Here is an 11152-nt window from a genome sequence, read left to right on the forward strand (position 1 = left end):
AGGAGGTATAATAAGCATAAAACAAAAAAATAACTGAATGTCATATACGGGCAGAATAAATCTAAATCTGGGCACTTATAGTTTATTATGTTACATGATATATGATTTTGGATGTTTCAGGAATTACGAATTTTGTAATCATTTATAATTTTTATATTTCTTCTACTTTATAGTGTCTTTGAAATAAATTATAATAGTAAAAAATATGTTTATTTTACTTTTATTCCAACCTTTTATATATAACACTGAATATATATAACTTATATTCATATAACATGTTTATATAACATTAAACTTTAAACTTATAATAACACAAAATAAATTTTGTTCTTAGAAATCCTTCATTGTTGCTGTCCTGTAAATTAGCAATTACTTCATTCAACTAAAAAAAAATATACACATATATATATATATATATATATAAAGTGAACCACAATCTTTAACAAACATAAAAAACCCATCAGTAGAACAAAACTCATCTTTTACCTTAACAATGGTATCATTATTATAATCATTGTCAAATTCTTTTTCTACCATTATGTCCTCTTGCAATAAATTGATGATTTGGTTATCTTACTCATCACCACTGGAAATGGTGATGACGGTGCGGTTGGTGAAGTTGAACAAGATATATATTCATCACCAATAGTATTGTGTATGCATATAATATCATTATGTATATCTTCCACATATTTTACACTTTGTTGTAAATCTTCCTTTTTATGAGTATTTTCTATTGCTGAACAGTCCTGTGCCTGCTGAAAGGATGCAGTGTTCTGAAAAAAAAAATAAAACATTATTTGGAAGAAAAGACATATATAATATTGTAACACAAAATAATATGGTATAAAATTTAATGCTTACTTGATCATACGGTAATGCTTTTGAATAGTGTATACATGATCATTCTTTTTTTGTCATTTCCAAATGAAAATATTTGTTACATCTTTCAAATATTGTAGGGTTTGTCGAAATCTTCGTACGTTATTACATTGATTTTTATTATCTTTAATTTCTTCTACTTACAATGAAGGAAGCAGATATTTTCAGCTTTCGACTTTTATTTCCTCTTGTGTATACATAATCCTCAGGAACAAAATGCAACTGCAACAAAATAGAATATACATGATACACATATTATCAGAAAACATGTTTCAGTATTTTATTATTCATATAAAATACCTCACAAATTCTGCTATTAGTCTTCAAAATCCATCCAGGTCGTTTATGAATAATCCAAGCTATCCAAGCATTTCCACATTCGCTGTTCCACATTCTTAGGAAAGTTGTGCATACATATTCTTTTATATTCTGTTGTTGTACACCCAAATACTTCACACACTTTTACCATTGTTTATTTGCTAACTTCATTTCAATAACGATTATAAATATCCAATCTACGTATAATCACATAAATCAGCTGTGAGCCTGAAATCCGTGATTTTCATTGGCGCCGCGGATAGCCAATCACCAAGCTCCCCACCGGTTGCGCTTCTTTGATAATCTAGGGCCTTAGTACTGAATGCACCCATTTTATTCTTTTGAATGCAGCTATTGGCTACGTTTCAATATCACTGCCAGCACTGAAAATCTATAATATACGTGACACAAACTATGTATTTTACGTAACATACAATAAAGACGTTAATAGCAAAATCTGTTCTGCTTTTTTTTTATAAACAAGTCCTGACTATAAATATGGGCCTTTATTCTTTGGTTGGTATTCAGAGCTAGGTTTATTTCTGAATCATTAAATTCATTTTCAGATACACCGTAGCTAATTAAATGATTCATACAACATCTGTACGATGAAGTTTTACATGCAATGTCGGTTTTTGCTAACGTTAATTAAATTGATCAGCTGATTATTCCATCAGACCAATCGCGTTTGTCAACATTAATTAATAACAAACGCGACTGATCAATTCCGATGGGATAATTAGCCGATGAAATTGATGGAAATAGGCATAAATCTAAAGCCAGCGGCACACGGTGCTTGTTTTCGTGCCGGACTGCTTACTGGATGAAAATACTACGTTCTGATTGGTGCATTTCCATCCATCTTCGGAAATGTACCAATCAGAACGCAGTATTTTCATCCAGCAAGCAATCCAGCACGAAAACAAGCATCGTGTGCCGCTGGCTTAAGTTAGGTAACACGGCTGCGTATGTGCAGTTCATTTTTGGGGACGGGAAATTTGGAGAGTGTCGTTACTGTGTATACTGTGCTTAAGATCTGACCATGAATATCGGCCTTTACAAGAGACATCAGCGCCTCGTAGTGGATATGGGGAAACCAAAAGCGACAACGGTGCGGCAGCGGCCATCTATCGTTGAGTTGGTTTCAGTCAGTTCGTTCTCGATCGTCTGTTGCTTAGTATGCTCGTATTTTGTCGCGCTTTGTTCGTTTAATTCGTCACGACTACGTGCGTGCGCGCATAGGGACGTATATGTGCGATTAGGAAAACGCGCTGTGAGAAACGAACTCGTCGCGAGTCGCGGAAGCAAGAAGAAGCCACGAGTTAGCAAGTTGATACGACGATACGCATCTTGTGCAACACGCGAGACATCGCGAGAACGATAGAGGCGGAAAGAGAGAGACACAAAGTTAGAGTGAGAAAAAGAGGAAGAGAGAGAGAGAAAAAGGTGAAAAAGAAAGAAAGGAAGAAAAAGAGACAGAGCGAGAGATAAGAGCCGCAAAAAAATGGCTGAGATTGACGCGAAAGTGAACATGTCGCTCGGTAAGTGGCCAGTGTCCATTCCAACAGTCTCTAACGGTTTCGCCAGTAAAAGAAAGTCCCGGGCATATTGCCCGGGCACGTTGCCCCTTTGTCGATACGGTCGACTAGAAAATGGCGTCGTGACGTGCGTACGTGCCTGCGTCTGTGCGTATGCACGTGCGCGCGTAGAGTGCCTGCATTTGTTTTCACATTTGTATAGTTTATCCGCACGCGCGCAACGGGTTCACCGTTCAAGGCCGACCAAAGGACTATGCGAGAAAAAAAAAATTACATGCCGAACAAGCACAATCCTTGTCCGCTGCGTGATCAATCGGCACGTTTTGTCGGTGGTCGAAAAGAAAAAAAGTCACGACGCATGTCGTGCGAGGGAAGAGATGTTATTCTTCAACGTTCTTATACGAGAAAGAGCTAGAGGGAAGGAGAGGGGGTGAAGTGCGCGCCAAACTTTCTTCGATACACGTTGCTCCTTAGCTCGTATCATTCTTCTCGATTGTGCTACGTTGGCATTGTCTGCATTGTCTATGTCGCGGTCGTTGCTGGATTTCCTCGAGAGAGAGAGAGAGAGAGAGAGAGAGAGAGAAAAAAAAGAGAGGGTCAGGAAAACAAGGGGATTCGAATAGACAGGAAGAGACAGGAATCGCATGCCGCGACGATTTATACTCCTAAGGGGAATTACTCGCTTATGGGAAGAAAAACAACGAAGCTCGCATGCGGGAGTCATCGGGAGGAGCGACGGAAGAAGTTATCTGCGTCCGTTTAGATTTACCTTGAGACAATCGGGCTCGCTCTCGCGTAATCGTGATAATTTTGGCAGAAAAGCGACATCTAGGGGCGATGGGAGTGAGTCTAGAAGCATGTCTGTGAGAAACTCGAGAGAAGCACGCAGGAACGAGGCGGAGGACCTTTCCGACTCCCACCGTAGTGGTTGATCGTGCTTCTCGCAGTCGTGTGACCTTGCTTTCCTTCGCTCTGCTCAAGAAGAAAAGAGCTTAACCGGAAGCTGATGGGAGTCCTGATTAGATCATGAAAAAGCCGCGTGTACTTAGCTTAAGGACAAGATGTCGAGATTAGCAGGTGAGAACTAGAGAGAATCGAGATGCCAGAGAATGTTGTGATAAAACTGGCTCACAGACGTGCCAGCAATTTGGAGAAAGAAACCGGAGGGACAGTAGTGCTGGGAAAACATGTCGCGCCAGGGAAGCGAGTCAACAAAAAGGTCAATTAGTTTTCATATAATCTCTAGCATATGGTTGAGATCTCCCTACAATGAAGAGAGACGTCACTTGATACATTGTTATGTTGTACAAGCAGACTCCAAACAACGTTGCTCCATTTTAGTTTGGTTTCTGCAAAGAAGTCGAAAATATCCCTGAGACAGGCCTTGCAAAAGATTAACGTTAATTTTGTATCATTTCCCTCCAGGATATTGTTCGTTCCAACAGTCTTCAAGTATACCAATTACTGCACGACTTGGCAAGATTCGTGGATAGAATGACTTTATTCGAACCACTACAATAGCCAGGATCGAAAAGCTCGGCTTCAGCAGGCTGGAAATTGGCATTTGGAAAGTTCAAAGGCTCGGTCATGTGATAACTATCTACAGCAAAGCCTGATATCCGTGTGAGAAAGTCAGACGCCAAGCATACTCGTCGTTGTTGCGCATACGAGCGTGACTCATCGCCCCCCTCACGAAAATCACCTCGCTTTCGCGGCGTCGCCGCGTGTGGGAGACGGTCGACGTTTGCGCAACTGCCCGTCGGTATTTTTACCTGCTGTTGCACCGCGACGATGACGATGCTTTTTCCGCTCGACGGTCCACCAAATATGGGAAACGGGACACCACTTTGGCGAGATGATACACGCTGTATTTTATCCATCGACCGTCAGCAGTGTGCAGGTCGTAACAGCTGGATTCCGCTCCCGTTCGCGGCTCAGGTATTACCGGATAAGCGAGTCGTCAACTCGAGCAAACACCTCGACGTGGGTCGACCGAGTCGAGTAGCCGAGATAGACGTGAAGCGAATGAAACTTCGACTTCTGGAGCAAAAACCTCTTTCCCAGCGTACGCAACGCTCGAGATAAGCTCACTTCCCATTAGTGATCAGTATCGGCGGGATACTCGCCGACGATGTTAGACAAAATGCAGGCACTCGTGATGCAGGCTGGTTATAACGTAGTAATCGGACGGGGAGCAAAGTGGTGGTGGTGGTGCTGCTGCTGCACGCTGCCCTCGGTCGCTCGGTCGCCGAGCAGCCGAAGGTCGACGGCAAATCTGTGTGTGTGTGTGTGTGTGTGTGTGCAGGAGGCGCGTCTCTCGAGAGGCCTCTGACAAGCGCGACGACCAGCGAGGTAGACGATAATAGACGCATGGAGAGGAGGCGGCGACCAATCGCGATGACGAAGATGCGGCTTGACTTCGTAAGGAAGGAAACGTAACGACCTTGCCGCGCGCGAGGAGCGACGAGTAGCGCGAATATCGCGCACTACCTCGCGCGTGATGCTTGATCCGCCGGCGAGCGACGGACGTGGGGGAAAAAAAGAGATGATCCAAGACGATCGACAATGCGAGCCGCAAAGATCACTTTAAGTCCTTTAATTAACCGCCATACTCTGAGAGCACTTATGGCGTCTCGCTCGAAGTCGGCCAGACGAACGTTCGTTTGATTTTCTTCTAAATTCTCCTTGCTTTCCGATTCATCGAGAGACTCGTCGTTTCGATCGTCCTTTTCTCCACGAGCTTCTCTGGGTTTTACTCTTGAATTCCTTCTCGTTGGACACGTCGCCACGCGTATATTTTCCATCGTTTCAGTGTGTACTTTTCTTTTTCTCTCTTTTCTTCCGTCCGATCGACAGGAACTCGATGCAATCGACGCAAGCGGGCGAATTTGCAATTTAATCTTGCGAACGACGCTAAATGTGCCTCATTAGTCCCTCCCGTGCTAACAAATCCAAATGTCGAGAATCACTCGCGATGTAAGAGAGGATACATCCACGAGAGGATCGCACCCTAGGCTGTACTGCCTACACGAAAAATCTTTACAGGCAAAACGTCTGGCTGGGATCGCCACGAACGTAATGATATTTCTGGTCTCGGCCTAAAGTATGCACGTGATAATCCATAATTTCCAGCGATATGAAACATGTATATATGTATACACCCACACACACACATTATACATATATATATGTATTCGCGTTTCAAGAAGGGGCGCGCAATATCCTTAAAATGTATCGAGTTAAAGGTTTCATCAGCAACCGCATATCGCGCGTGCACGGTGCCGTACGCTCTCATTAAACGATGCGCGTTTTCTTCCTTTTAAGATGAGATCATAAAGATGGAGAAAAAGGAGAAAAAGAAAAAGGCCGGGACGATCAACGGCGGCGTTAAACGCAACCGCGGCAGCGGTGTACGCGGCCGGGCCGGCTTTAGAGGAGGCAGAGGAAGTGCGAGAGTCAATCGCAATGTCGGCACCATCGCGAAAAAAAAACAGACTTGGCAGAGCCGCGGGGCGAGTAATAGTAACGTGCGCGGCAGCTTCGCGAAGAACCGCTACAAGAGGAATCTCGTGAGATCGCGGAGCAACCTGAGCTTAAATCAGAAGACGAACAATGCCAGAGGTGGTGGCGGTGCTGCTGGCTTCAACGCGGGTCGTCGCGGCAGAGGCGGCAACAGATTCGGCTTGACGCGCAGCAGAAGCCGCACGAACCTGACGTTCAATCAGGCCGGCTTCTTCACCAACAACAAGAGCCCGTTGCTCAAGAGGACGAACAGTCTGCCGAACCTGCGCGACCCGACCTCCGTGCATAATCGGCTGGGCTATCAGAGCCCTGCTCAGATTGCCTACCGCAACCGCGTGAAGCGGGCGAAGCAGCTACTGTTGCAGCGACAGAATCAGAGACTGAGTCTGCAGAATCAGCTCAGAGTGAGTCTGATATTCCGTACGGTAGAAACCACTTCGTTGGTGTAACTGAAGCTTTGCTTCCTGTCGTTGGACTTACGCAACTTACAGATTAGTCAAATAAGACAGATAAAGCTTATTGGAAAGAAAAAAAAAGGAGAGAGGACTGGTGCAAGGTGGTGCGGTCAGTTCAGCAGCAGGAAACAAAGCTTAAATTTTACGTTATTCGGGGAACCAAACTTACACTTGTAGGAACAGCAAGATTCATGCAGAAAGTCTTTACTCGGTCAATTGGATATTTTCTTGTGTTGCGACAATATTCAATAGTCTGATCTTGAGATTATGCAACGAAGATAGAAGGGAAATCAAAGGGAAGAGCTAGCGCGGGATATTAATTAATGAATTTAATTAATTTAAATACATGATTATAAGTTTAAATGTTTTTCTTTCGCTAAAAGACTAGCGTTTCGCCAATCGTTTTGATAATTTTCTTTTTTTTTTTCTTTATTCATTTATAATTACATGACAGAAGAGCATTATTATATTACTAAGTTGAATAACTTTTAAAGGAGTCCCTTCAAGTACTTAGGAAAAATGACAATGCGATTGAGATAATGAGTTGAGAAAATGATGTTGAGATATAATGACGCATCAATGATATAAATACGAATTTCTTTGGCATAGTTGGCACAGACTGGAAAGACTCTGCTTTCGATGCAACCGAGACCTCTTGAACGTAGGCAGCAGATATTAACATCTCAACGTCGCTTCACCACCGGTGGATTGCGATCCGACCAGATCGCCCGTGCACAGAGGCGTGCACAGTATGAACAAAAAATTGAAAGGATGAAGTAAATCATGATTTATATACTATATATAGTTATATATACAGGGTGAGGAAAAAAGATGGAAACCCTTAAAAATCTCGAAAGCTATAAGTTTTATAGAAAAGTGTTTCAGACAAAAATTATAAGGTTCAAGACGATGTATTTACTGATCTTTTTAGTTTGACGTAACGTGAGCTTGAGTGACGTTGCCAAGGTCAGGTCAAGGTCAACTTATTTTTTTTAAACAGAAATCCCCATTTTTTATTATATTATTTTCTACCAATTAATTTGAACAACTTTTGTCTGAAACATTTTTTTTATTTATCCAATATGTTTTGAGATATTTAAGGCAAATTTGATTATTTTTTCAACACTTAACTTACGATATCTTGCTAACTTATTTGTCGGAAGAAAAAATGGTACTAAATTTTTTTACTCTATTTGGTCTCAAGAACATTGTTATAATATGTTCCCTAACTTTTGTTAACTTATTGACTTTTGGAAATTTCAAAATCATCAAATTAACAAAAGTCAGGGTGCTATTGTAACAATATATTCTTGAGACTAAGCAGAGTAAAAAAAGTCTAATAGCATTTTTTCTTCCGACAAATAATTGGCGAGATATCGTAAGTTAAATATTGAAAAAGTTTCCGAGTTTTCCTTAAATATCTCGAAAAATATTGGGTAAATAAAAGAATGTTTCAGACAAAAGTTGTTCAAATTAATTGGTAGAGGAAGATGATATAATAAAAAATTGGAATTTCTGTTTAAAAAAAATAAGTTGACCTTGACATTCAAAGTCAAACTGATAAGATCAGTAAATAGATCGTTTTGAACCTTATAACTTTTGTCTGAAACACTTTTCTATAAAACTTATATCTTTCCAGATTTTCCATCTTTTTTCCTCACCCTGTATGCCTCACCTTACGTGGGTCAGCCTATATATACGTTCACTCTAATTGAGACGACACTCATTTGCACATGGTATTAATTAATGTAATGTTGCAGCTCCGCCCTACTAGCACCCAGTCCAAATATTAACTTCATGTGCACACTAGGAAGCGATTATACACCTACCATGCGTCAACGGCCGCTCACCCTCGCGCAGAATCGACACTCTGCAACAATTAGTACTCCACGACAGATGCCTAGGGGTCGATCGCCATACAGACAGAGCACACAAGGATTAAACATGGTGTGTATTCTCTCATATCATTTTTTTTTTTTTCTTTTTTAGATCATCATCAGCTGGGTTTGACGAACGTGTCTAATGTCAAATTGAAATTACAGGTTGGTCGATCACCGTTATTCGGCAGGGCACGCTCGCGATCGAGATCGCGATCTCGCTCGCGTACACACAACACCGCCGCGTCGGATTCCAGCGGTGAAGTCGACGATCGTACTTTCAGCGAGGTTATGTACAGCTTGTCAGGGAATCTTGGCGTTACCGGACGAACCCTCAACGATCGGTTTAGCTTTTGAAGAACATATGATACCGAGACAGAAATTTTACATTTAGATTTATCGAGAAAGATGTTAGAGAAGAAAGAGTAATTAATTTTTATGCGTTAACAAACATGGATGACCTGAGAGCTGTTAAATAAAAATAAAGTTTTTTTCTTTTTATCCCTCGCCGAATTAATGATGAAAAAGCGCCATAAATTGATAAAACGCATGTTAACAGATATTTTGTCATTTTTGTTTCGCAAGTGCATAGATTTATTTTTGGGGTAATATATCGTTTATATATTGGTTTGTAACGTTGACGTGCATAGAAAATACCTCTAGAGGAATTCTTATTTGTGTTAATATTTTTAGAGAAAACGAACTACAGAGAGGAGTCATCGTGTATTTTCATTAAAATTTATAATGCTTCTTTAGATATATGTCGTATGTGCGAGTAGTATTCGTAAGCTTTATTTGTTGCAATTAATGAAACTTCGTTTTACCTTCTGTATGCAATAAGATTGTAAAATCTTTAGTATTACTGGCTATATCGGACGCTACCATTGACTTTTGCGCATTTATATACCTATGACTACGGAACGTAGAGGACGAGCAGGGGAGATGTGTATTATTATTTAAATATAATGAACTTGAAGAATCATTGAAATTATGATATTTAGTGCAAAAGAAAGACACCTTAAACATAAATAATACACGTTGAATTTGTAATGAACTGTGTGTGTAAAATGATACATTTGAGAGAGACTGCATATCTTTCAAATCTATCTTTATTCGTTTTTAAGGAGTACAAATCTCAATCACTAGTTTTCTTTTTTTTTTCTTAATCTCTATTGATAAAGATTATAAATGCAGATTACTACAAATCATGATTGCTTTAGGTGCTATTGAAATATAAATACGAGAGGATTCACATTTTCGCGTAATCATTACGTACAATCAACAGCTATCTTATGTGTTGATCTATCTCACGATTTTTAATTTATAGACTAGAAAACGATTTCTCTAATTTAATTGTAAGACAGCTTTACAATTAAGGCTGTTTATTTGGTAGCACCTGTATTTGCGTCAAAGCAGCCTTGTTATTGTGTAATATAAATTACATAATCTAAACCTAAACACGGATTTACATGTATTACAGTGATACACATCGCGTGTAATATGTACTGGAATCCACACATCGGAGTGGTAGACAAGTAGATTATAAACTCCTTTCACAATAAACACAATGAAAACGCACTTATATTACGTACTGTTAAGTTCCTAGCCTTGTTATTGCGCAATCGTAATTAATTAACATGTTCGTTATCAGGGTCACACAGATGTAACCGATCAGTTTTCTTTATACAATCACTCGGACAGCACAAATCTTTCAAGAACTTGTCTGTCTTAGAGACGTCTCTTGGAGGTCTGTGCTCTATCTAAATAATTAATTTTTATTTATCTTTTTAATTGACATTTGATGTGTCGATGATCCACATAAGTGAATCAAGTCTGTTTTACATAATTATGTTGAAAGAATGGTGACCCACGAGAAGGAGGGTTCCACAAATTAACTACGCTAGAGAACATGTTAATCTTATATCAGCCGTCGATCTCGCATGTCACTCGAAAATAAACATGCGTCCTTAGTCGTGTTAAGTTTATAGTTTTGTATCTTGAAGAAAAAGAAAGCGAAAAGTGTAACCGTTACTTCGATTTCTCCGATTGTAGAATATAGAAAGTGTCTCACACAATGTATCTGACAGTTACTAAAAATCTATAGATTCACATGACCTTAATATTTTAGGTTTTCGTGGTGTAGAAAAATGTTTGACCTTATAAGCTAATGCTGCGTCCTTTATAGACTTATATTTCCAACGTTCCATGAAACATTTCACTTTACTTCAGGAAGAGGGGAGCGACCTGTATTAAGTACACATTAGATTGATTGATTGGTGAACGAAGTGGACTGGTGTAGAGATTTCAACAGAGAACACTTCAATAATCTCAACAAGAGATAGTGGTATAAAAATCAATCCAAAATGTCAACTTATATGTCCGATTGTAAAAAATCCAGAATCATCTCCTTCCTTCCTTCTTGAGAACACTTCCGAGACCGAGAAAGTCAAATCAAGCGGATTGACATTACGTTATGTTAAAAATGTATATCATAGTTCCAGAGTTTTTAAACATTTTACGGGAAACGGTTTTTACGATTGAGTGCTGGGAGTGTTTTAAA

The 11152-nt window shown here is 40.0% G+C and overlaps 2 protein-coding genes across 6 annotated transcripts; one reads left to right on the plus strand and one right to left on the minus strand.

The window, feature by feature from the left end:
• Positions 1-308: 308 nt before the first annotated feature.
• On the minus strand, positions 309-1445 carry LOC112590315 (uncharacterized). Of its 3 annotated transcripts, none has more exons than XR_003114114.1 (4): positions 1183-1445; positions 865-1104; positions 487-776; positions 309-382 (listed from the first exon to the last, which is right to left on the minus strand). XR_003114114.1 is itself a non-coding variant. In XM_025306423.1 (3 exons), the coding sequence occupies exons 1-3, from the start codon at positions 1273-1275 to the stop codon at positions 537-539; spliced, it is 411 nt and encodes a 136-aa protein (XP_025162208.1). In that variant the 5' UTR covers positions 1276-1445; the 3' UTR covers positions 483-536. The 3 variants fall into 3 exon arrangements, 1 of the variants encoding a protein (XP_025162208.1); XR_003114113.1 differs by having other exon boundaries at positions 1027-1104; positions 1183-1443; XM_025306423.1 differs by lacking the exon at positions 309-382 and having other exon boundaries at positions 483-776; positions 1027-1104.
• An 876-nt stretch (positions 1446-2321) lies between these two features.
• Positions 2322-10706, plus strand: LOC105186847 (uncharacterized). 3 transcript variants are annotated; one of them, XM_011147328.3, is made up of 5 exons: positions 2322-4676; positions 6063-6664; positions 7325-7491; positions 8476-8662; positions 8758-10706. In XM_011147328.3, exons 2-5 carry the CDS (start codon positions 6077-6079, stop codon positions 8947-8949), a joined length of 1134 nt encoding a protein of 377 aa, XP_011145630.1. In that variant the 5' UTR covers positions 2322-4676; positions 6063-6076; the 3' UTR covers positions 8950-10706. The 3 variants fall into 3 exon arrangements, with proteins under 3 accessions (XP_011145630.1, XP_011145628.1, XP_011145631.1); XM_011147326.3 differs by having other exon boundaries at positions 2322-2741; XM_011147329.2 differs by lacking the exon at positions 2322-4676 and adding an exon at positions 5044-5159.
• Positions 10707-11152: the final 446 nt, after the last annotated feature.

Source organism: Harpegnathos saltator, unplaced genomic scaffold (assembly GCF_003227715.2).
Source record: "Harpegnathos saltator strain DR-91 unplaced genomic scaffold, Hsal_v8.6 scaffold779, whole genome shotgun sequence".
NCBI lineage: Eukaryota > Metazoa > Arthropoda > Insecta > Hymenoptera > Formicidae > Harpegnathos > Harpegnathos saltator.